Here is a 26773-nt window from a genome sequence, read left to right as displayed (position 1 = left end):
TAAAATTCTTGGCTCATCTTGAGGATAGAGCAGATTTTTTACCTCTATCCCAGGTACATTACCTGTGAGATGTGTGAAGGCTAGAGGAAGTCACTACCCCTGGTGCTTACATCTATATCTACACAGTGGGAAAACAGTACCCACCTCACAATGCTACGAAAGTGAAATGAGACACACAGGGAACACACAGTTTCTTCCATATCAAAATGGTACCCCACTCTGAGTGAGCACACTTTTTATAAGAACCCCAACAGAGATAGGGAGCCAGTGCTATTGCCAAATGCAGATGGCTGTGTTACTGTGTTAGCCAACTGCACAACCTATTCTCAGTGATGTTCCCCAAATCCGAAACACCTGAAGGGAGATTTATTTATCCTGTCTTCTAGGCTAGCTATAAAGGATTTATATCCCTCTTCCTAGGGTGAGCCAACATTTGACTTGAAGCCAAGCTTCATAATATCACAGTGGAGGACCTAGGCTATAAGAAGCTCCCTTTCACATCAAAAAGTCCATGGAATTCAGTTATGACTGTGCTATCTGGTGGAGATAACAGATTAATCCAAGCCATGCAGAGGAGGCAGTCATTGACTATCAGGAGCTATCTGACATCTGTTACAGAGCCAGGACCAACCAACACCCAATAAAAGAAAGCCCACGCCCCCACCTAGCAATAACTATAATGAAATCAATTTCATTTCTCCAAGAGTTTTTAATCAATAAAGAGTCTGCAAACCATAGCTAGGCAGAGGGCTTAGAGATTAAGAGCACTTGTTCTTGCAAGGGACTTGATTTCCTTTCCCATCACCCACATGGTAGCTCACAACCATCTGTAACTCCAGTGCCAGGGAATCGATACCATCTTCTGACTTCAGTGGGCACCTGACATGCACATAGTGCACAGACATGCATGCAGACAAAACACTCATACATATAAAACAAATAAATCTAAGTGGGGGCAGGTTTATGCAAATGCTTAGGGTTCTGAGACCAGCTTTGACACCCTTCTTACCTGCTGTACCAGAATATCTCCAATTCGGTTGATCACGAAATTCCTGTCATTGCCGGCGCAGGATTCCTGCCTGCGTTCCTTCATGCTGAAGAAGAAATGCCTGTGGGTTTCCAGCAACTCATCCAAGCAGGGGAAGATCTTGTCCACTGTGCTGTGGTCCAGCTGCAGCTCTTCCTTCATGCCCTTCCTGAAGACCTCAGACATGATGAGCAGCGTCTGGATGTGGTGCACCTCCGTCTGCATCAGCTCTGAAATGTGAGCACATGCATCATCCAGATAAGCTCTGTAACATGCCTGTTGGGCATGCAGCCTTTCCTACATTACTATGAACACTCAGGCACAGACACTTCAAAGAAAAGAATTCAGAATGACAGCTTTTTATTTGTCTCCTCCCTACCCATTCACCTTGCACAGACCAGACAGATGGAGATACTAAATAGTAATGTCCTCTTTGTATCATTTCATGGTCCTTTTTTCATCCTCCTGACTAACGTTAGCAACTTCCTTCATATACAAATTCAGTTTTTGATCACGCTACACTGAGCTACAGAAACGTTCATAATACCAGTTAAAATAAAGATAATTTAATCAAATTTTTATCTGTCACAAACAAGCAAATGGACAAAAAGCCCTACACGTGTCTCCTGCAACTACAATTCTACATTACACTAATAAGAACGAGGAAATGTCTCAAGACTAATAGGACCATTTTTCCCAAAAGAAAAGTCAGTGATGATTAAACATTTACAGTCCAAATACTCATTGTCCAGATATCAGAAGAGGGCCCACAGATGGAAGCCAAGGGCAGCAGCTAGGAGTCCAGTGTTTCCAACAGCTTTGACCCCTGTGCCAACGCTCCATAGAATACAACAGCTTTCCTTGCTTCTTGTGTTGAGTACATGCATAATTAAACAGGTGATATGAAATAAACTGGGGAAACAAACTAAATGTAATAAAGTTTCCTAAGGCTTTACATCTTTCTGTCACCAGACCATTTTCCAAAATTCCATTTTCTCCTGAGGAATTATATATCATACACATGTGTATATACATATGCATACAATATCATGTGCATATACAAAAAAGTCTTCTAAGTAAATATTTTCAAGAATTTAAAAATGGGCAAAGGAGTTTAATAGTTATTACTTCAAAAACATAAACAAATGGCCACTAAGTACCCAAAAAGTTGTCCAACAGGGTTTGGGATAAAATTTAGTGGTAGAAGGCTTGTCTCTAAGGCAAAAGGCTTTGTATGACATTATTACCCCCTTCCCCACCCTCACCCCACCCTCATCACCCCCCAACCAAATTCAATATCCTTAGTGGGGAATTGCAAATCAAAATAAAAACACAGCACACCACACACACTGGGCTAATCATAAGAAGAAAAGATGGGCAATAAACGCATGTTGAAGGTGAAAGCGGGGAGTGATTAGAACCCACGTACATTGGCAAAGATCTAAGAAGCTGCAGCAGCCTGAGTAAACAGCCTGCAATCACCAAAAGGTTTAACATGAAGCTACCATATGACCTTCAAAGAAAAAGAAAAGCATAAAATGTCCATCCACTAATGATCAGATTTTTAAAAAATGGGACATTAGTTGACTTTAAAAAGGGAATGAAGTACATATGGTGATCCTTGCAAAGATCACGTAAAGTAATCGGACATGGACACACACACACACACACACACACACACACACACAGAGTAACGCACAGGACAGAGAGTAGATTAGCGGTTGCCCAAACCCACAGGGAAAAGAGAAATGGGAAGTGAGTTCTAATGGGTAGAAGGTTTCTTTTTGAAATGATGCAAATATACTAGAATTGGAATGCTTGATGGCTACACAACTTTGGGGAATACACTGGAAGTCACCTGATTACATATGGGGTGTAATTTTATGATATGTGGATTATACCTCAACTTTTCAAGTCCACTATGAGAGAAAACTGTAACCCCCAAAGTGTAGGAATTCAAGACAACAAGTTCTGTACAAGCCTCCAAAGTACCCCCATGTCTGTGGACAGATTCTACAGTATCAGCCATGGAGAGGAACTAGGTCAAAATACAGCATTTCTACTTCATCACAGGCAGAAATCTCTTTCACTGGGATGCATAACTTCAAAGAATTTGTCAGCGCCCCTTTGACTTACCCCTATCGTTTCATTTGATTCTTTAACTAATGTACTCATTATGACTGAACCGAGAAGGAATAATATCCCCCCATTTTGCATGTGTTGTGGGGTATCCCCCTCTTCCTCTGTGTGTGGGGGTGGGAGAGTAACACAGAACATGAAATCCAGGGCCTGCTGGGAAAGCACTCTGCCAGTGAGCTACTCTCTGGCCCTGTTTTATTCTCACTGATTTTGGGTTTGGATCAGATTTTTTTTTTTCAAGACAGGGTTTCTCTGTGTAGTTTTGGTGCCTGTGCTGGATCTCACTCTGTAGAGCAGGCTGGCCTCGAACTCACAGAGATCTGCCTGGCTCTGCCTCCCGAGTACTGGGATTAAAGGAGTGTGCCACTGCCGCCCGGCTTTTTTTTTTTTTTTTTTTTTTTTTTTTGGTTTTGGGACAGAATCTTGCTAGGTGCTAGGTAGCTCTGGCGGGTCTCAGCTGCTCAATCCTGCCCAGTGCTGGGGTTCCGGGCAGGAGCCGCCATGCCAGCTTTCTTCATCTTTAAAAGGAGAGCAATGAGGGACAGAGGGGAAAGAGCTGCCCTGTGGGTCAAACCTCTCTGACACCAAAGGCCACATGACCTGTGATAACCCACCTGCATGGTGAGATCGTGCCTGATAGTGTGTGAGGGTGACCCGAGACTGAAGAGCCATGGCAGCATTCATACTATTAAATGCTTGAGGAACAAACACTAAAAAGGATAGCATCGTCCGTCCTGTTAGCTTCCTGTGATGTGACTCCCAAGGCCCCTGGAAGGTTCTGAAGCATACCCCTACTTCCCTTGATCTTGATGAAACCACAGCCCAACCCCCACTGAAGATGAACAGGGCACCTCCTAGCAGAGGACAGGAAAACACAGGTCAAAGATGATGAAGACCCTGCGTCGGCTACAAAGTGGGGTGTCTTGTTGAAACTTCTTTTTACTTCATTCTTTGCACTTTGGGTCTTCCTAATCAACTGTGTCTACTTCAGACTGCCTTCACTCCCAGAAGCGTGCCATGGTGAAATCTCACTGCTGCTGAACTGGACACTAAGGACTACAGTGCCCAAATGCTGCCCTACCCCAGCCGTGAGCTCCTGCACAGTTTATACAGGCAGTGGTACCCTGGCACGAACAGTCAACTGTCGGCCATATGCGGGCCGTGATGTCTGCAGCGAGTATAGGAAAGCTCACTGTGGCTCTTACGTGAAGAAGTGGACAAGTATCTAGAGGCCACACTCAAGGAGATGTGCTAAGGGTAGAGGAAATCAAATTTCCTTGCTATTTGTACATGCAAGGTTGCATTTAAGCCTTGGAACAATATTTTATACCTGAATATTATTATCCCTGTTCTACAGATGGGGAAACTGAGGTCCAGGTAAGCTGCATAATTTGTTTGAGGTCAGATAGTTGGAAAATGGCAAAATCAGGCTTGAACCCAGGTCTGGACAGTATCACCGTCCATGCTCTTTCCTCCAAACCCCGGGGCTTCCACCCCCGGGGCATATTTGAAATGCTTACCAAAAATGACATCCTGTCTTTTGATGACATCCTTCTCCTGCCTACTGCAGAAGGAAGGGTCCACCACGAGACTCCAAGACTCGGCTTCAAACTCCTGGGCATCACTGCTGAGGTCGCTCCACAGAGAGGAATCCACGACATCTAGAAAAGAAAAGCCAGAAGCAGAGCGCACGATGCGTCCATCACAAAGAGATCTTCAGACACCAGGCTCTCAACCCTGCCAGAAGCATAGAAAGACCCCAGCGGGGATGGTACAGTGCAGACATGAAGCACCTGAAAACCAGAGAGGAAACAGCCCAAAGCAACCCAACTTCCACGGGAGTGAAGAAGAACAGTGTCCAGCAGCAAGAGTACAGGAAGATGTGAGAAAACCGGAGATGCCTTGGCTTGTTTGACTCGGTAACCTTCACAGCCCACATCCTGCTTACAGAGACTTGATCTCGCTGACTTTCTTTTGGCCTAGGTTATTTTATATAGTTGACTCAAATCTGAATTCAAACTTGTCCACTTGGTTTACCCTCCACTTGGCAAAACTCGAAACACAGTGTGAGGCTTAAGTCCCTCACGTACAAACTTTTCTGGTAGAGCTAAACACATATACACAAACACCATTCAGGAACTACACATGCGTGTGCATGTGCAGACGTGCGCGCACGCACACACACACACACACACACACACACACACACACACACACACTGCACGAACATCTTTCAGGAAGACTAAAACCAGTCTGCCCTAAACAATCCTCCTTAGAGATCCCAACTGGTGGTTGTAAAGATGAGAAGACAAGAGACTTTAAAGAAACAGAATCCACTTCTCTACTCAGTCCCCTCCTTCCATTTGGCTTGCCTTCCTTTCTAGAGGCAACAGGGAAACAAACAAACAAACAAACAAACAAACAATCCTCCGGGTTGAATTACATCCTACAAACACACTCCAAAATGCTTTATTTCCCAGAAGTAGCAGGCAAGAGGTGGGACATATCTCAGTGGCCCAGGCAGAAGTAGTCGTAATTAAATATGTATTTGAATGGGCAATTCTACTCCATTCTCTCAATAGCTGTGGAACATTTTCCATGATAACTGCTCAGTGCATTTCATTTTTTAAAATTACATCCATCTCTTTGGATACGTCCATTTAAAAACTGCTTCTTAACTCCTCAGTCCCTCCTGACTATGTCCCTCAAAAGACTAAGCTGTCATTAAAAAAAAAGTTTCATTGAATTTGTTCTTTGACATTTCATACATTAAAGTACACCCTGAGTACTGTAACCTGTCTCCCCTCCCTCCCTCCACACCCTCAACAAGTCACCTTCCTACACTCAGGTAGTTTTGAGACCCTTAAGAAGAGTGGATTCTACTTCAAGACGACACCATAGGACTTCTAAAAGGCCAGCGGAGAGCCGAGGGGATGGCTCAGCGGACAAAGGGTTTGGTGTGCAAGTGTAAGGACCTGAGTTTGGATCCCTCACAACCCACGCAAAAGCAGACCGGCAGGCACTGTGGCCTTCTGCAGTCCCAGAACTTGGGAGGCAGACAGGTGATCCCCCGGGGTAAGCTGGCTAGCAGTACTGACTAGAATTGGTGGGCTCTGGGTTCAAGAGATCCTGCCTTGATAAATAAAGTGGAGAGTGACTGAAAAAGACACTCACCATCAGGGTTAGGCCTCCACATATATGTTCTCTTATCCATACACGTGTACCCACACACATGTGAACATGCATATCTACATATGTGCATACCACACACACATAAACATGGAAAAAAAGAACACAATAATACACCTCCATCTTATTTCTCACACAAAATATTCCTTTCAGTAAATGCTCACAGAGACAGGCGCACGCCAACACATCTTCTCACCTTCCATCATGAATGACTCCGTGGAGGGAGAAGAACCCATGGACTGATACAGCTCATCGGAGTGAGATCTGCTTCGCCAGCTGCTACTGTCACCCTCTGACTCCAAGGATGCCACTGACCTCCTGAAGCTGGGAGAGATAAAAGGGGGCACGAGCTAGCCCCTCCAGCCCCCGGGGCCATGAAAGCGAAGCAGCGCGCCAAGCCTCACCTTTCCAAGGTCGTTCCTGGGACGCTTCTGGACAGCGGATGCACCTGTCCTGCAGCCTCCTTTCTCCCAGCTGGTAGTCCAATGGGCATGGAGGAGGAAGGGTGCAAGGAGAGCCCTGGCTGTGGGGCGTCTCTCACTGAGGAGCCTGGAATCACAGGAGAGATGCCGTGTGCTTGGGGGCAGCGTTTACAAGCAAAGAAAGTCACAGACGATCCGGAGAGGTACAGCCTCAAGCAGCAGCCACCTCTAACGTGTTGTGGCCCAGCCTAGAAACCAGTCCCTCTGACACTTCCTGGCACTTTTCAGATGGCCCATCCTCTTCTCACCCTTCCAACACCCATGCTGCAGGCCTACTTCCACACCTCCCCTGGGAGACTGTGGATGTCTGGGGTGACCCAAGCAAACAGGTGGATGGAATGGGGAAGCACTGGCCAGCTTTCCCATAAACCACTGCTTGTACTCCTGGGAGCCAGCTTTAAACAGATGCAAGGTGTTATTAGCTCTGTTGGCATAATGCATACAGTGTGTATAAACAAGCATATGCACCCAGAGAGCAGCTCATGGAAAGGAATGATGCTGGACAGTCCAATCCTTATGGAGCAAAACTCGTGGGCAAAGGAAGCCCAAAGCCCAGCCGGGCTGTTTTCTCTCATATACTGAAAACAAGTGGGCACGAACACATTCACATTTGGTGTGAACTACAAACAACTCTTGAGTGAGTATTTCAGCCCCTTTGGATTGTAGCTATTGAGTCCACACTCTAGAGTAAAAGGGAGAAATGTTTACCTAGATCCCAGGATGTAACAAGGGAATGTACACATCTCTGTTTCAGTCTCATGGATTCCACATAAAGAAGAGGAGCAGATGGTATTTAAATGTCTAAATTCTAAGTATCTATTCAGTCACCCATTTAACCTCATGAAAACAAGAAGCATCTCAGAATTGATGTCAAGAGATTTTGAGGTCAAAGCAAGGGACTTTGTGACAAGAGAGATCCAACTAACTTGCATAACGCCACACCCAAAAGCATGTCACCATGACTTAGCACACTTAATTGTCTGCATCGGAGTAGTGTTCAAGAGGCCAGTCACACTTTGCACTGAAGTGAAAAGTGACCAGGCACTTAAAATTCCTGCCCCTTATCATGTAACGCCACTTCAGATAGAAGAAATTACAAAACCCTCTCACGGTAAAGCAAATGTTTTTCAAACTGAGGATACGTCAGTGTGACTGGTCCCTCGCTTGTAACATAAGGAAGTGTCAACAGTTACTGACTGTTTAAGAGCAACTACTTAAACCCCAGCAGTGTATAATTAAACCAACAACAGCAGAGCCATCAAATTTAGAAATATACAAATAAAACTTCAGCATGCCTTATAATTTCAGCATCACACTAAAGGTGCTAAAAAGACTACAGCCTCAAATGCAACTAATCCAAGCACGAGGTCTCCAAAACACTGGACCACAGGGACCGGTGAGAATGGATGGATTCCAAAGCCAAAGGCTTCTTTTCCACTCAACTGTGTGACCCTTAAGGAGACTTTAGCATATATTCCTACAGGTGAGTATATGCCACTATTAGAAAAACATAAAATCACATACATTTAATGCCATGTCTGTTTACCCCCCAAATGATTAAATCAATAGGCTCTATTCCAATAAACAACATTAGAATTGAGACCATCAGGTAATGCTATTTCCATATAGTCCCCGTGGTACCCAGATCATGCTCGGTATACAGTGCAGAAACTTGTAGGCTGACCTAGAAGTTTAGATCCTTCTTGACTTCTTTGCATAGCTAAAAATTATGCCATGCATATGTTATGGAGAAGGAATAATTGGTCTAATGGGAAAACAAAAGCAGGAGGCAGTTTTACAATGGAAAAAGTATGGTATACATTACATTTTTAAAAGGTCTTGTCATTTTCCCACATCACTTACTTCCAAGGATGGTTTGTGGTTTGTTCTTGTTGTATTTCTCTTGGAATTTCTAGTAAAAAAAATATTAGAAACACATAAAGTAAGATCAAAGCACCACTGGGCTACAAGAATGTACCCATGGTTACACCACAGAATAGGATTCTTATCTACTTCATATTCATTATTTTATTTATTTCAAAGAAGAATTCAAAGCCAAAAAAAACAGTAAATACAACAAAAGTAGAGTGTGGTGACAATGAAATGGGCCAGGAGGAATGGGGGATGAGCCTCATGAATGCTCAGTGCTAAGAACCCTCAGGACAGCCAACATCTATAGCTCATGCAGACAGTCCCTGGAGAAGGAGGGACCTGGAGGAGGTCTTCTACCAACACTGCCTTGTTTCTCTCTGTGTCTCTCTACCTCTCCATATTCCTCTTGCCGAGGATGACCACCCCAAGCTCTGGGGCACCACCTTCTACAACAACCCTCAAGTGGATCAGTTAACACCGAGCTCTGTAACAACCATCCCCCTCCCCCACTGCACACATCTGCTCAAACTCACACACATCTCACACGTGACTGTGGAGTGGCGACAAAGGACTGGAATGGCAACTGCCATCACCTTTGTAACCCTGTCCCAAATGTGTACCCCAGCCCCATGCCTCCAGGGAGGCTTGCAGCACAGCGGTGCTCCCTGGGAATGTGCTAGACACACACACCCCCGGGACCCATTCAGACTTACAGAATCTGAAAACCTGGGAGGGGACCTAGAAGTTGAGGTTTTTACGGCCTTCTGGGTAATTCTGAAGACGGCTACTTGACAATATTGTTCTAAGGGAAAGCCTAGCCTGCCCTCACCTCACATGACACAAGCAGATCTTCTCTCTAGTGTTAAACGTGAACAGCTGAATAGTCATACACTCTAAGTATGGGTTTGCCACCTCAACAGTAAGTCCAACAGCCGTAAGAGTTCGGTGTCCAGCAGCAGACGACCCGAGCAAGCAAGCCAGGCAACAGAGCACCCTTACTCTGCAGTGCGCGGGGAGTTACCTTGGTACATGGAGGCACGGTGTCTTTGCAGCCCTTGTGTGCGTTTGCCTTACAGTCTGAAAGAGAAGACACAAACGTTTCCATCTGACATGAGTGAATCTGAAGTTAAGAGCACATCACGCTTTTATTGTAAGAATAACACAAAGAAGTACACACCTTTACGACGTCAAATATTTAAACGGTGCATAGCTCCACACCAGCCTACGCACGCACACGTGGGAACTTGGAGTTCCTTGGAGATAGTTTTCACCGTCTGTAATTACCTTATCTATTAGAAAGCCTGCAGCTCTGTGCTAGACACCTCTGGGTCTGCCTGACAGCTCACTTCCTACTGTATGCATGACGTCCTCAGGGATTTCTGAGGCTTGACTGACAGCAACCTTCAACTCTAGCATCAGGCCAACTGTCTAGGGGGGGATGGGAAGAAATAAGCCCACAATAATGCTGACAGAAAAAAAAATGCGCTGTCAGCTTCAACAGGAAGAAATTCCTATACAGATGGCTTAAAAGTTAACGCCACATACCGCTCTTGCTAAAGACTGGAATTCAGTTCCCAGAACTCAAATTCAGCGGTTCACAACCACCTCTAAGTCTAGACCCAGAAGATCCAACACATTCTTCTAACCTCTGTAGGCAATTGCACTCAAAAGTACATGCTCCCCCCTACCCCTACCCCCCCCACACACACATATACATATTGAAAGCAGGCAAATTAGTTGACAACACTTTGCCACTTGCTCATATGGTCTCATTTCCCTAAAGGGAGGTAAGACAAGCTTTCTGCCCATAGGGACATGTATGCGGGCATCCATGGGGGCTGTAGTCAGGAGGCTGTCATGTTCCTTTCCTATCTACTTGCCATGCTCTCATCACCCACCCCTACACTGCATCTCTCAGGAGGAGCCCCTGTTCTGTAACTGAAATGTCTTTGGGAGTTGGTTCATAAAAACCCCATTCCAGCTCACCAGAGCCACACTGCAGAAGACCCAGCAGCAGTCCACTGTGAGCCAGGCAAGGGGCTGAGCCTCAAACCATCCTTCAGTGGTCCTAAAGAGGCATTTCAGCCAACTAGCTAATGCCAATGAGCAGAGAGAGCAAGGTGACTCTAGAGCCTGGCTCTCCAGACGAACATTGAAATCCATTTTCTTTCCTCTTATTCCCAACCAAACGGAAGGAAAAGCAGAGGTTCTGAGAGACCAGTGCAGAAAGCTCAGTGGGAAACTCACAGGAAGAGCCAGCCACTGGGCCTCGGGCCTGGAGACAGAGATGGAAATGTAGATTTTTGAAATGTGCTTCTGATAGGGCAGGGGAAGAGGTTCCCATGAAATCAAACCTGAGGGCACGGAGGGAGAACAGGATGTGGGCGGTCCAACAGGATGAGAGGAGAGTGAGGCTTTGTGAGACAGACTGCCAGGCAGGTGAAGGGCAAGAGCAGATTTCCAACTGAATGGAAGCGGACCCACGTGACCAAGATATCAAAGCACTGCTGTGCAATCAAACTTCAAAGATCGCAGGATGTGAGGAAGATTGTGATTATAAAGTAGACCAGGGGCAGATATCAGAGACGACACTTGTCTAAGAACAAAGCCAGAAGAAATGAAGCCAGAGCAGTGAGAGACCAAGCTACAACAGGAAAGAATGTCAGAAAGCTAGATGAGCAAGCTCGAGAGCGAACTCAAAAGTCTCGCTATTTCCTAACAAAAACAATGAAATGATACGCACTGTAGACACATTCTGACAACATCCGTGGGATGAAAAAGTTAAAAGTACTTTGGCATACAGGTAGAGAGAAGTAGGGATACTAACAAAAGACTCAGTTCTCACAGGCCTCAGACTCTCCCGCAGTAGCAGTGAATGCTCAACTGTACTGGACCTTGTAGACAGGAGCTTGAAGGGAAAGACTTTGGGCTAAGGTTTTATTTAGCCATGTAAATTGTATTTTGAGTATGAAATAAGCAACGTGCTTATTTATTTCAGTAAACTATCCCATCTCATCCTATCCTGAGAGAAGAATCAGAAGTAAAGACTAAAAAATGGATTGCCAAAGGTTTTTTATTCATTTTTGAAGATTTTTGTTTGTTTGTTTTTGTTTTTGTTTTTGTTTTTCGAGACAAGGTTTCTCTGTGTAGCTTTGTGCCTTTCCTGGAACTCACTTGGTAGCCCAGGCTGGCCTCGAACTCACAGAGATCCACCTGGCTCTGCCTCCCGAGTGCTGGGATTAAAGGCGTGCGTCACCACCGCCCGGCCTGAAGATTTATTTTTATTAATTATGTCTATGTGTCTGTATGTGGGAATGCTCAGTTGAGCGAAGGTGCTCACAGAGGCCAGGGGCATCAGGTCCCCCTGGAGCTGGAGTTACAGGTGGTTAAAAGCTGCCCAGCATGGGTTCTGGAAACCAAACTCAGGTCCTCTACAAGAACAGCATTCACTCTTAGCCACTGAGGCATCTCTCCAGGCTAAAAGTAAGTAGTAACCCAGGCTAAAAAAAGAAAGCTGGGCTTGGTGGTGTACATTTATAATCTCACTACTTGAGAGACAGAGGCAGTAGGATCAGGAGCTCAAAGTAACCTTCGATACATAGTAAGTTTGAGGACCCTGGGCTACAAGAGACCCTAGCTTGACAAAACAAAAAGAGATAGGAAGAGAGAACAGAAAGAAGGAAGGGAGGGAGGGAGAGATGGAGGGAGGAGGGTTTTTAAGGCTATTGTAAGTATACACACAGAAGTGAAAGAAAACACTGAATTGCTCTTGAAGCATCAAAGTCATTCCTGAAATGTTCAGCCTACAATGTCAAAGAGAACACAACAATACAACAATTGGGTTGTATATAACCAATAGAGGGAGAAGGGGGCTCACGTAAGGAAGATAAAACTGTATTAAATTATGAGCCTTGCGCAGCCACAACACTATCATTAGTAGATATTAAAAGCCCTTATCTTGCCAAATTGCAGGAGACGATAAAGGCAAACGACACATGGTCTAAAACGCTGAGCCAGACAACAAGAAAAACAGCCAGGAACTATTGAAAATAGTTGGCAGCAGTAAAATTAAATGTAAATAAGAAAAACCCTTTGTTATAAAAACAAGATCTTTCTGTTACATTACAGATTCTCTCTAGCTAAATTAAAGACATACACCCCCAAATGAAAACCACAGGAACAGCTAAGGGACACACAGAGAAAGGAAAAGCAAGAGGAACCTTAATTTGAAACAAGCAGAACTCAGTACAAAAGGCAAGAAAGGACATCAAAGTGCAGCAATATTAATTAAAGTTTGTCTGCGAGGAATGTTGTATCAAAACGCAAGCAACTAAGCCCAGGCATACACGAGACTATTACAGAACTGCAATGTTTATGAACTGTTAGCATCTCAGACTCTAACAGAGAAAATGGCACTAAGGTTTTGAGTACTTCTACAATGTACTGTTTCACATCGTATTTGTCTGTAAGATTAGAGCTATTAACTCTTATACATAGACAATGATTATCCACCTAACACAGTGGAGACTGTTGTGGTCTACTACCCAATGTCAAAATGTAATATTAATCCAAGTTTAAGTGATCAACACTCCCCTCCCAGTGAAGACCTTATAACCCCAACTAATTCTAAAAACCACTGTGTACACTTTAACTCACATACTGGTTAAAGAATTTAATCTAAGGAAGTAATCAGTAATGTAGACAGAGCTGTGTGAAAATAAATGTTCATTTATAGTGTGAAACTATAGAAAAAAAAGTAAGTGTACAATGAGAAATAACTAAATACTCTTTATATTATCATCAAATGAAATCCCAGCATTAAAGACTGACGCAAACTTGTTAGGGTTAGAAGCGACTATAAGTAACTAAATGCTGAGAGAAGGAGAATTACACATCCCAGGGATGAGCTCTCTAAGTGGCTATCCTATGCCAGGGGCTCAGCCCTCAAAACAAGCACAATACTAAATGGACTCAGGTTGTATCTGTATATTTATATGTGTGTATACATGGAAAAATAGTAATTACAGAAACTCTGCATGAGAATAGAGGGGGGCTTGGAGGTAGAGGTAACAGTCAGAGGGGTAGCAGGATATGACAGTAGGGAATTGAAGATGATGCAGATATACTACATACATGTATAAAATGCCATAATAAAACACGCTAGTTTGTACAATATTAAATGTACATAATGTATAAAATGATATATTAATATCAAAGTTTTCACAGGTAGAAATTTTTTTAGATATGTTTCTATTCAAGCCAAACATCTTCTGTCAATCTTCCTACACTTACTTTTTAAAGCAATGATGGATTTGATAACTGAGCATGTCTGAAGTACTTTCAGCAATTCCCGGCTTCTGCCACAATACCATCAACACTCACTTAATGGACTCAACAATGGTGGGTCTTGCTTACGCATCAGTTCACCTCAGCAGACATTAATTAAGCCTAAGTGTTAAGGGTCAGCTTTGTGATGGCACCTATGGGGGCTATGAAAAATGACTATGCACCCCTTCCCCCTTCTAGAACTCATGGTGAAAGAGACAGACAAGGAAACTGGCACGGAGAACATGCCAGAACACAGACAGTGATGAATTATAGGGCCTGGGATTCAAGGAGGAGGGAAATGACAAGTTAGACACAGAATGGTCGGGCCTGGGGCACTAAGACAGGATGCCAGCTTGTTGGCAGAACAGTAAAGATGGCAGTTTGGCCAGAACAAAGACAGCAAGGACAGAGAAGAGAAACAGACCAGGCAGGCCTTTGTAGCCGCTGTAAGACATTAGACCTCCCCCTGGCAGATGCCTTGAGAACAGCCTTATCTTATGTCCTGGTTAGTTCTTGGTCAATTCGACTCAAACTAAAGTCATCTGAGAAGAGGGAACCTCAACTGAGAAAATACCTCCATCAGATTGGCTTATGGGCATTTTTTAAATTCATGATTGATGTGGCAGGGCCCAGGCCACTATTGTCCTTGTTGCTCCTGGTCCTGGGTTGTATAAAAAGCAAGTCAAGTGAGCCACAGAGAACCAGCCAGTAAGCAGCATTCTCCCACAGTCCCTGCTTCAGGTGTTACCCTGTTTGAGCTCCTGTCTTGGCTTTTCTCGACGATGCACTGTGATCAGGATGTGTGAGGTTAGAAACTCTTTCCTTCTGGGGTGCTTTTGGTCACAGTGTATTGAGGGTCAGGCCGGTCCAGGGCCTTCCCTGAGACCCTGATGCATACAGAAGAAACTTAGTTCCTTGTCTAAACCCAGGTATATGCTTGGCAAGGTCAGGAATGGCTTGGGCCAAGGTCTTGGGGGAGCTACAGTTTTCTGGATGCCGAGAACGCGACTCCCCCCAGCACACACACTTGAAGGGCTATGGTTAATGATCCCCAGGTTTTGTGCACTCCGTCTGATGGACTTGAGATAGCCTCTGTTCCTTTTGTGCGACATTGCTTGGTTAGCTTCCTGTGGATTTCTTCCCATTGTATGACAGTTTCTGCTGACTCTGCCCCATTTCCTGTGTAAAAGACTCTGTGTAAAAGATGCCGTACTTCTTAATAAACTTGCTCGGCATAATGCATAGCTTGTGGAAGACCTCCTGAGTCCAAACTTTTCCTACTTGCTTACTTTCTGATCCCCTGGTCCTTCCAGTCAGGGAACCTGTCATTAAAGAATGACCTGCTGGTCCATGGCGTTTTTCACAGCAACAGAAAAAAATGAATACAGGTGGCAAAGGTACAAAGGGACCATTGGAATGGCGGCTGTAGAGCAGTTGAGAATACTGGTGGGGTGACAAGTGGGTGGGTTTGAAATACACATTGAAAAGAGAGCCAACGGAGCTGCCGAAGGGCTGGCTGTCACACGTAAGAGAAAGGGAGTCCTCAACAAACCCTCTAAAATCTTGTCAGGAGTATCTGTCTGTAGTGATGGGAGGATCGGCTTGCCAGGAAGCACCAAGAAGGGATCAAGAGCTCAGTTTTAGGCCTGCAACATTCAAAAAGCTGTGAGACATCCCAGTGGAGACATCCAGCAGACAGTGAGGGCCACAGACCTGGACTGAAGAAAGTCATCAACTGTGGACAAAGAGTACCGAACAACCAGTACTGACCACTGCAAGGCAAACAGCTCGAGGGTATGTGAGGCCCTCACGAGAAGGTTTGTGTAACGTGTGAGCAGTGGCTTTACCCTTGGGGAGCTAACAGGATGCAGAGAAGACACATGACACACCGGACCCAAGAACTTACTGGCACACTGGAGTGACTCTTTCCCCAGGAGCGTTTTATCACAACCCGAACACTGCAGAACCCCGGCGAATGTTCCCGGGACAAACTGGTGTCGACTCAGTTTTTCTTTGTCTTTCGCGTCCTTGTTTTTCATCTTCAGAAGCAGCGGTCACAGTAGGAAAGTGAGAGGAAAGGCAAAAAGGAAGCAGCTGTCAGCGGGCATTCTTACAGAACTCATGCATCAACGTGAACTGACCCCTGCATGGGTACCTTAATATTCCTAAGGACCTGACAAGAATCCGTAAGAAAGGTGCACACACACTCAAAGGTGGGTGATCTAAAGGGGGCACATGTGGAAACACCACCGACGGCTGAGGACTGAAGTTGCCTATACTTGATAGCAGGTAGACACACCCCCGGGATTACCTTAGATTTGTTCCGAGGGCTGGTCATCCTGTTCATAAGGAAGCTGAACGTTCGGCTCACTTTGTACTTTTCAGACTCAGATTTTGCTGGAATGATGTACTCATCCCATTCTTCTTCTTGGATTCTACAAAGAAAGGACTCGGTGACCAGCCTTTATAGGCCTAACAGGGGGCCAAAGGACAGCATGAAATACGTCTGTATGAACATGGCTAGACTTTGTTTTAGGTTAAAATGGTTGCAAGGAGAAAAACAGCAGTTTCTTAACTAAAAATATATCCCTTTATATCCTTATAGCGGGATGAGCAGGCTGCTAGATTTGATAAAGCAACTGTATAGCAATGCTAACAACTGTAGAATCTGATAGGAGTAGTCACCACACACTTTGTCTCAACTTCCCTGTATTCCTGAAAGCTATACTGAAATATTTGGGCAATATACTTTGATAATCTTGCCCTGGAAAAACTCACCCACCCGTTTGATATGCCAACAGAAATTTCCTGAGACACAGAGAATAACTGTGTCAAATAACTGACAGTGTGGAAGTGATTTTATTGTCTTGGGAACACAGGTGGTGTTCAGTAGACAGGCATTTCCCTGGTCGGTACCAGCTGAGAAACAGATGATGCATCTGTAGGTTCAACCTCTCCCACTCAGCCAGGTGATTCGCAACTTGAGACTAGTCATAGAGGAGCCGAGAGTCTACAGGCTGCCAACTGGAAGTAACTTCACCATGATCCTTTTACTTTCCCCTAGTCCATACAGTCCATACAGCCATTCCTAGAAGGAACAGACTGAACTATCGCAAATAAGAGAAAATCAGGCCGGGCGGTGGTGGCACATGCCTTTAATCCCAGCACTTGGGAGGCAGAGCCAGGCTGATCTTTGTGAGTTCGAGGCCAGCCTGGTCTACAGAGTGAGATCCAGGAAAGGCACCAAAACAACACAGAGAAACCCTGTCTCGAAAAACAAAAAAAAAAAAAACAAAAAAAAAAAAAAAGAGAGAGAGAGAGAGAGAGAGAGGAAAATCAACTCCTGGTTCCTCAACTCTGCTTCTACTCTCCATGTCACAGAAGACTTTATCAAGAAACTATTAGTTCTCATTAAAAATCTGTAAGTTGACGGCACTATACCATGTTCTTCAGAATGCTATAAAACTATGGCATTCACTCCTTAGGCTCAGAGTAGAGGAGACTTAATCTAAGTGTTAAGAAACCAACAAGGAATACTAAGGAGTTAGAACCACCCCCCATCCTTGTAGAAGAGTGGAGAGCTCGCACATAAGCCCCTGTTCAGGCATGAGAATGGGGGAGTGCTGCCCACATGCACATGCAGATTGGTTCACTCTGTGCTTTAACCAAATTTGACTGTGCTGTATTCCTTTAGCAATTAGCTGCTTTGGACAAGAACTAACAAGTTCAAATGACTTCTAAATTTATAAAACTCTGAAGAAGTTCTTTTCAACATCCCAAAACCAAACATGTTCAATTTCAGATATCAGGTTGATGGCCAACAGGATTTCTCACCATAAAGTCTTACAAACCCGGTTTCTCAGAAACCCATGACACCTTTTTCAACAGGTAAACAGATATTTCAAATGTGTGAATATGGATCTTCAAATCTTCACCTTAATCAATTTTCTTGATAACCTATTATTTTCAGTGAACTGGACTCAAAGTATTCAAGTAAGTTTCCACTACGCAAATTGAGGATCAACGTAGTGGTACTTCTCTTAACACTTAGATGCTTTAAGAATAGTTAATTTAATTAGATGGAATTAATTTAAAATGGACAGTCATTGGTATAATGGTGATCTGTACTATAAAATTGTCAGTGAACTGGGAAAATGGCTTGTCTGTTGCAATGAGCCTACAAGGTCTGGGGTAAGTCCCCTTTTATCTTAGGTATGTCCTTTTTTTTTTTTTTTTTTTTTTTTTTTTTTTTTTTTTTTTTTTTTTTCCAGAAACTGACCAGTCTAAGTAAGAGAATCCCAAAGAAGGAAGTTCCTGTAATTACCTACAGGATGACTAATGCAAAACATCAAGTGTGGCCGGGGACCTTCTTGGCATATCCAACAAGACACCAGGAATAGAGTCAAGGAGAAGACGGATCTACCCTACTGGACCCAACTGTGTCCTCTAAGAGCATGAGTGAGAGGGCGAGACCAAGAGAGAAAAACAAGGGGGTAAGAACGGCACCTCCCCCACACATGCCGTGCAGGTGACATTTCTGTACGAGCCGTGACTTGACCAAGTGTTAACATGGCTTCTTTCATCTCACAACCTCCTAACAGAAAATATGCTTACTTTAAAAAATGTCTCGCCGGGCGGTGGTGGCGCATGCCTTTAATCCCAGCACTCGGGAGGCAGAGCCAGGTGGATCTCTGTGAGTTCGAGACCAGCCTGGGCTACCAAGTGAGTCCCAGGAAAGGCGCAAAGCTACACAGAGAAACCCTGTCTCAAAAAACCGAAAAAAATAAAAAAATAAAAAATGTCTCAATAAGCAGCCTACTATTGCTACAACTGCTGGAAAGACAGAATTCCAAAGACAGTGAACCGACAATCAAGATGACTGTCAATTGGAGAACAGACTCCTTCAACATAAATGGCTTGGAACAGCAGGAGGCCCATGCGACCACACAGCAGTTGTCAGTTACTGCTGCCTCGGCTGTCACCACCGTCATCACCGTCTTCGTTAATGCCATCCTGTCATCACTCCATCCTTCAACGGCATTCTTAGCTTTCCTCTGGGTAGCTGGAAGTTTCTGTTCTTGTCTGAATGAACCAAAGGTGGCTGTTTCTTACTGCTACTTTCATTGGGAGGATTAAAAGAAAACAGACACCTTCATCTAGATGTTAAAAAATTCCAGAGCGCTAGGATTCATGCCACCAAAGTTAAGGCTACTTCACCGCTTCCCGAAGAGCCCTTAAAGCCGACCACTTCTGCCCTTTCTGCCCCTAGTTCTGCAATGAGCCCACGGTTGAGAATGCCAGCGAGGTGCTCAAGGCCAACAGAACTCGGCCATCTCACTTGCGGCCTGGTCTCTTCCCAGGCTTGGCCATGGCACCAGCTTTACACTCGAGGATAAACAGCAGGTTGTTGGCCTTAAAGCCTCAGATCTACACAGTAAGCAGAAGCCTGCGGGTGCTGAAGGCAGCACCTGTACCAAACCTAACACTGCTAAGCAGAAGTCCACAGAGGGCAGGGGCAGGCGTGTAAGTCCACAGAGGGCAGGGGCAGGCGTGTAAGTCCACAGAGGGCAGGGGCAGGCGTGTAAGTCCACAGAGGGCAGGGGCAGACGTGTAAATCCACAGAGGGCAGGGGCAGGCGTGTAAGTCCACAGAGAGCAAGGGCAGGCATGTAAATCCACAGAGAGCAGGGGCAGGCGTGTAAGTCCACAGAGGGCAGGGGCAGGTGTGTAAATCCACAGAGAGCAAGGGCAGGCATGTAAGTCTACAGAGGGCAGGGGCAGGTGTGTAAATCCACAGAGAGCAAGGGCAGGCATGTAAGTCTACAGAGGGCAGGGGCAGGTGTGTAAATCCACAGAGAGCAAGGGCAGGCATGTAAGTCTACAGAGGGCAGGGGCAGGTGTGTAAATCCACAGAGAGCAAGGGCAGGCATGTAAGTCTACAGAGGGCAGGGGCAGGTGTGTAAATCCACAGAGAGCAAGGGCAGGCATGTAAGTCTACAGAGGGCAGGGGCAGGTGTGTAAATCCACAGAGAGCAAGGGCAGGCATGTAAGTCTACAGAGGGCAGGAGCAGGTGTGTAAGTCCACAGAGGGCAGGTGCAGGCGTGTAAGTCCACAGAGAGCAAGGGCAGGTGTGTAAGTCCACAGAGGGCAGGGGCAGGTGTGTAAATCCACAGAGAGCAAGGGCAGGCGTGTAAGTCCACAGAGGGCAGGGGCAGGTGTGTAAATCCACAGAGAGCAAGGGCAGGCGTGTAAGTCCACAGAGGGCAGGGGCAGGTGTGTAAATCCACAGAGAGCAAGGGCAGGCGTGTAAGTCCACAGAGGGCAGGGGCAGGTGTGTAAATCCACAGAGAGCAAGGGCAGGCGTGTAAGTCCACAGAGGGCAGGGGCAGGCATGTAAGTCTACAGAGGGCAGGGGCAGGTGTGTAAATCCACAGAGAGCAAGGGCAGGCGTGTAAGTCTACAGAGGGCAGGGGCAGGTGTGTAAATCCACAGAGGACAGGGGCAGGCATGCTTATGCCATAGGCTTTCCACAACGATCACCTGGCAAACTGTTGCTAGAGAGACTCTCCTAGCGGTAGAGCAGATCTAGAGGAATCCTGCAGCCTGTGAAGCTGGTGGTCCTCACAGCTCCCTGAGATGTTCAGGTCTGAAAATAACCTAAACCAGAGCCCCCAGTCCCCAGCCCTGCAGCCTGTCCCCTAAGGAGAGAAAACGGACGTCTGTCTTACTACACTGACTCCAGAGAGGGAACAGTGGGGTTGGGTAGCTTATTATACAGAAACCTCTCACCAACTATTGGACAGATAGGAAAAGTGATGTACCAACATTTCCAAAGATTCATCAGTGGGCCCTGAAGAAATGGGAACCCTCAACGTACCTTTTTTCTCCTGGTGGTTCCGGAAAACTGTATGATCTCTGTTCTGTAAGGCACATAAATAAATAGATAAATAAACAAACAAACAAGAAAACTAAGATGAACAGCAGTCACTTGTTAGTCTGAGATGCACACGTTCACCAAACTTACCGTTTTCTACATTATCAGTTAGGAAAAAAAATGAGAGAACTGATCTTCCCCACCTGAGGCTTTATTGCTTGCCCTGGTTTGGAGGGGAAGAGGTCAATTTGGTAACTTCAGGGAGTGCATTAGCATCAGCAAAGGGAAGCCCATAGTTTGCAAACAGTACAGGAAAAGTGACTAATTTTGGATACTTCTCACTGAAACGTCAGCCTTATTTGTAACACTAATCCCCAAGACGGGGGAATCCATAAACTGCTGTTTTTCAGCAGAGCACTGAGGAAGTCTTGAAGGCCAGCACGCACGGGGAAGGGTCTGTCTTCACGCACTGCAATGTCACATCCTCAAGCAGCCCAATCAGAGATCCGCTCTGCGGCTGATGGGAAAGAACGCTTCCCGCTTCCCGTTGGCCTGGTGGGGTGAAGGGCAGGTTTCTGCAAGCACAGTGCCACCTTGTTTACAGAGTTGAAATACTTACTATGGGGACAAAGGGGGGCACTGAGTTAGACGGGTCGAAATGGCGGGAGGGAGTGGGCACTGAGGAGCACACTACCCACAGAGCGGGGCGATCCTGCACCAGTACAATGCAGAGTGGAGGAAGAGGTGGGCACTGGAACACGGGAGGACGTGCCAGGTACACACACCGTGTAAATAAATACCCCAAGTTCTTGTATGTAACAGAACATCTACTTCGGGAAAAATCAAAGGCCTTTTATAGTCGTTGTAAAATGTTTTTCAAATTAAGTCACGATTCTGATAAATAAATAGGGTGACGATCCAGGAAAATAACAGAGTCAAGCCTATCAACTTATAAAGTCCATTATAAAGCAACTGGTCACAATCTAATTGGATTCCATCCATCGGTTTATAGAAACTTTTAAAGCGTGACATCACTCTACAAATTCTTAATGTAGACTATATTTGGACTTCATAGTGAGGTTGTAGTTATTATTACAATATTGACAACATTCCTTTCTCTAGAAATCCACAAAATACCAAAGGAAACTATAAAGCTGGGCTTTATTTTAGGTATACAAACGTGAAATGCTGAAGTTACTGCCATTAAACACTTGACTCAAAATAAATTTAAAAAAAAAAAGAAGGCATGAGAAATAACAGCAAGTAACCCTTCAGAATTGACAAGGAAGGCAGAATATGTCGAATAAGAACTAGAAAAGAGGGGCTGGAGGGATGGCCCTGTGGTTAAAGCATTTGCTGATTTCACAGAGGACTTGACTCTAACTCCCAGCACTCATATTGGGTGGCTCACTGCTGTCCAGGTACCTGTACACATGTAGCACACACACATACACTCAGGTGCATAACTATACATACAAAATAAATTAAGTATAAATAAAAGATTTGAAAAAGAATGAAGAGAATTTCAGAAGACCTGGGTTCAATTCCCAGCACCCACAGGGTGGCTCACAACCATCTGTAACTCCAGTTCCAGGGGATCCGATACCCGCTTCTGTCCTCCCTGGCACCAGACATGCACATGGTGCACATACATGCATGCTAGTAAAACACCTACATACATAGACAAATTAATAAAAAATTTTAAAAAGAATTAAAAATAGTACAGATGCATCCTAAGTTTGGGGTATCTACATTATGCCTCACACAAGGAAGCATCCCCCTGGGGCAAATGGAGACTTAGTCTCTGTTCAAATAGAGAAAAATTTAGTATTATGCAAAAATTCATCAAGAGAGAAGTAACAACAAAACTAATATCAATTTACTTTTGATTCATTCTATCAAACTAAACAATAGACATTTGAATATGTCCTTGAACTAGACAAGTTTTTGCACCTGGGTTTTGGTTACACAGACACAGGCAAAATTATTTCTTCTCTATTAGGAGGTAAATTACCCTCTGTAGCCCTATGGGTGTGACTGCCCCTTAAATGGTATCAATGGAGATGCTGGCAACTGTACACTTCCTGTCCACTGGAATCCTCAATTCTCATTCTCTCTCTCTCTCTCTCTCTCTCTCTCTCTCTCTCTCTCTCTCTCTCTCTCTCTCTCCCTTCCCCCCTCCATGTGTGTGTGTGTGTGTGTGTGTGTGTGTGTGTGTGTGTGTTTTATTGTATCAAGCTAAACCACGTGGTTCTAATTCTTACCTTCTGGATGCTTTCAAACTTCACTCAAATAGTCCTGTCTTTAAATACACTGCTTAGAGACAATACTTTATTTATAGACTATCTTTTTATTCCTTCTAATTCAAATTTAAGTTTTTACTTAAAATTTATAACTTAGAGTACTTTTTCCTTAACACTCAACTTCCTTTATACTATCAGGTCACTGATTTCAAAGCTTCCAGGTCGGAGAAACCACGGTGCTAATGGGGAGGCACCCATACTGCACACTGAATGGAAGATTCAAGTATGCTTTCCAAACAGCAATAGTGTGAAACTAAGTCACCAGCTATTAATGAAAAGGTGTCAAGATGCCATTAAAGGGACCTGAATCCAAGGTTGACAGGAGTCTTGGAGAGCCAAGAAAGACCCATGAAACAAAGAGGGAAATGCAGAGCAAACATCTAACTTCTAGTAGCTGTTGTACCCATTTTTATTCTCTCTGAGGACTTCTAGAAACATGAATGACCACTCATCCTTCTCTGCTAATAATGCATCCCAGAAGAAAGGGATAAACACAAAGCAACACTGGCTGTGTGGCTCATGTCTCATGTGTCTATCTTATTCATGCAGCAGAGCTTGCTGGGATACTTAGCACATGTCAGCACTTTGGAACAGCATCTCCAAGCTCAAAGGTGAGCATCTCAGTATTGTCCCACATGATGTCAACAATGCAAAAGAGTAGTAAAGCCAGAACAAAGTAAGAAAGAGAAGAAATGGAAAAGGGAAGATCCTTAAACACTGCATGCTGGGGGAGCTGAGAGTCCTGACTGAGATCTGCAGCTTGCTTTTGGATGGCTCAAGGAGAAAAGAAGGGCATTGTCTGATGTATTGAAGGTTTTTTTATTTGTTTGTTTGTTTGTTTTTTGGTTTTTGGGTTTCTTTTTTTTGAGACAGGGTTCTTTGTGTAGCTTTGGAGACTGTCCTGGAACTCACTCTGTAGCCCAGGCTGGCCTCGAACTCACAGAGATCTGCCTGCCTCTGCCTCTCACATACTGGGATTAAAGGCGTATGCCACCACCACCTGGCGAAGTTTATTTTTTTTAATTAAACTATTATGCATTTCACACAGACACGAACATTCCCAAATCAGCCTATTACACAAGAGTCTGTTCCCAGGAAGTGTGAAGTAATTACATTTCAAAGCAAGGTTTAAATCGAGGGCACTGGACGAGGGCAGCTCCCAGTAGAACTCTACATTGCTCATAGGTCTTCTATTTTTAGAGCAGAATTCCCTTTTGAAAATTAAACACCCTCTTCCAATGTGCATCTTTTCTTGTAGCTACACTTCGTTTTCATAAGAGTTTATCATATAAACATTGGATTTCTGCTTCCTTACATTGCCGCTCTTTCTCTGAATGCTGAGATGTAGTTACTGGTATTGTGAACACACTGTTATTTCAACTCTCCCAAGGCCTGGACTAATTGAGGAAGGAGCAACTCCATTCTGCCCTGCTGTTCTGCCTCTGAGAAACTGCCCCCAGCACTGTACATATAGGACCAAAGTGATTATCAGAATTTACTTCAGTAAAATCCTAAGGCCCTCACAGTAATGTACCTGGAGTCCATTTTTGTTTGTAGCATCCTTGAGAGCAATGCTTTACGAAACAACAGAGAAGTGGGCATATATGTATAATTTTATCAAAATTGAATCTACAACAGCTGATGTCCAACAAGGAAAGGATTTTACTCTGCTTAGAAAAATCGGTTGTGGACTCAGAACTGAAACTCATCTGCTCTGGAACTGAATGAGTTCAAAGTCAGATGGTAGACAGGGCTTACCTTCACCAGAACTGCACACTGTGAAATCACGCACTAGCCGGGATTTTCCAGAAGAGATCTTGGGTGATGAGCAGGAATATGAACGTGAGCGAATCCCCGAAAGCAGGGACTCCTATGAAAGATAGCAACGTCACATAATCACCATCACCGAATAAAACCCCAACCCATTCATTTCATCTGTGCAGTTATTTATTTGTCCTGGGAACTGAACCCAGAGTCTTGGACATGCTGGGAAGGCACTCTATCATGGAGCTACATCCTCAGCCCCATGCTCTGCTGCTCATTTTGAGACATGCTCTCACTGAGTTGCCCAGGCTGGCACAGAGCTTGAGTTAGTCTGTCTAGGTCTCCCATGTAGCTGGGAACATTTTTTTACACCATCTTCTTAATTACTTGTTGTGTCTGCCTCTCAAAGCTTTTCCAGGGTTGTCCTTTTTATCTAATGCTTGGATAAACTTAAGCTTTGTGGAACAGTTCTCATACATGTAAAAGAATACCATTGTACCATACCAACAAGTTGGTTAAAAATGAGAAAATTAAGTCACATGACTTTTTCTCTGAATGTTCAGCCATGGCTTTAATTTGTTTTTTACACAGATTATTACATTTTTTGTTAGTTTATACTTGCGCATTTAAACAAAATTATATACTGAGATCTCCTTCCTTAAGCAATTTTAGAAGGCAGAGAAATAACTACATCCAATTATAAGAGGTTTTAAGCTTTCAAATGGCACTTTAAGTTTATAATGTTAGCTGTAGCCTCTAGGTAAAGTCCATGTGAGTCCTGTTCATCTGGGCCCATTGTCTAATAGACTTTCCATCTGTACTTCCCAGATTGATGCTATCAATGTTTTATATAACTTTAATATCATTTCTTTTAAATGACCCACCATTTTTGCCCCTGTTTCCCAATTACGTGTTATTTTTATTATTATGTTTGCAACATATATAAAAATGAAAGATGGCAAAGTAATTAAAACATGGTTTTCTTAAATGTTCCAGAAATTTTAGATGAATATGCAACAGAAATTCATTAAAGCCATTATGGTATCTAACTCCTATTCCACAGAGGCCTTAGCATTAATCCTGCCCATGTATTTTTGAGGTATCATTTACGGTGGGAGTTAAGAGAAAGGGATGCAGAATCCTTTACTAAAATTAAGCCATTACAAACTGTCCTGCATGAGAGCTGGTCCTGCCTATTCTTCCTAAGTGAAAACACATGGTTCCTTGGCAGTTATTGGCTAAAGAGCTCAGGGCAAAGCTGATCACAGAAGCCTCGCCTGGCTTCCAAGGGCCTTGGCTTAGCTGCCTTATCTAGAAGCACCCACTGGGCCCAGAGACTGAATCACTGGATGTTGAGCTGTTCTCTAACCCGAGCAGGGAGTGGGCCATGCGGAGCCCACAAGATGCCATCCTCTTCACTGATGTCACACACAGCAACCATTGTTCATGACAATGGAACTCTGAAAACTGTCCAAACTCTTTTGGCGATGTTATGCTGGGTAATTACAGAGGCAAGACAAGCTGCGCTGTACAGCACAGAATCTTCTTTAGGAACTGTTTCCAAAGAGCTATGTTTCATTCCAAGGAATGATAAGGTTTGCACATTCTATTCAAAACTCAAAACTAGCTAGTACTAGCATTCACAACCATAGCCATTTCTTTCTTCAATAGTATTCACCCACACTTCTATTCTTATTACCCAGATTTATCATATAATGTTCAAAAGATAAGTATAGACTTCCAGGGTACAGAGGGAAAGAGATTCAGTATGGGGGTTAAAGACCTTAATTTGAAT

The 26773-nt window shown here is 44.3% G+C and overlaps 1 protein-coding gene across 1 annotated transcript in view; it reads right to left on the bottom strand.

Moving 5' to 3' along the window:
* Arhgef28 (Rho guanine nucleotide exchange factor 28) overlaps window positions 1-26773 on the bottom strand; it is a 122498-nt gene that overhangs the window by 65480 nt on the left and 30245 nt on the right. Inside the window, exons 5-14 of the mRNA XM_059276436.1 lie at window positions 24973-25084; window positions 20915-20957; window positions 16349-16472; window positions 15944-16076; window positions 9731-9786; window positions 8701-8749; window positions 6760-6904; window positions 6552-6679; window positions 4687-4827; window positions 1010-1257 (exon numbers count right to left, since the gene is read on the bottom strand). Of these exons, the coding sequence (XP_059132419.1) occupies window positions 1010-1257; window positions 4687-4827; window positions 6552-6679; window positions 6760-6904; window positions 8701-8749; window positions 9731-9786; window positions 15944-16076; window positions 16349-16472; window positions 20915-20957; window positions 24973-25084 (1179 nt within the window). The remainder of the gene's footprint in view (window positions 1-1009; window positions 1258-4686; window positions 4828-6551; window positions 6680-6759; window positions 6905-8700; window positions 8750-9730; window positions 9787-15943; window positions 16077-16348; window positions 16473-20914; window positions 20958-24972; window positions 25085-26773) is intronic.

The sequence above is a fragment of the Peromyscus eremicus genome, chromosome 11, assembly GCF_949786415.1.
Source record: "Peromyscus eremicus chromosome 11, PerEre_H2_v1, whole genome shotgun sequence".
Lineage (NCBI taxonomy): Eukaryota > Metazoa > Chordata > Mammalia > Rodentia > Cricetidae > Peromyscus > Peromyscus eremicus.
This window is presented reverse-complemented; position numbering and strand designations above follow the sequence as displayed.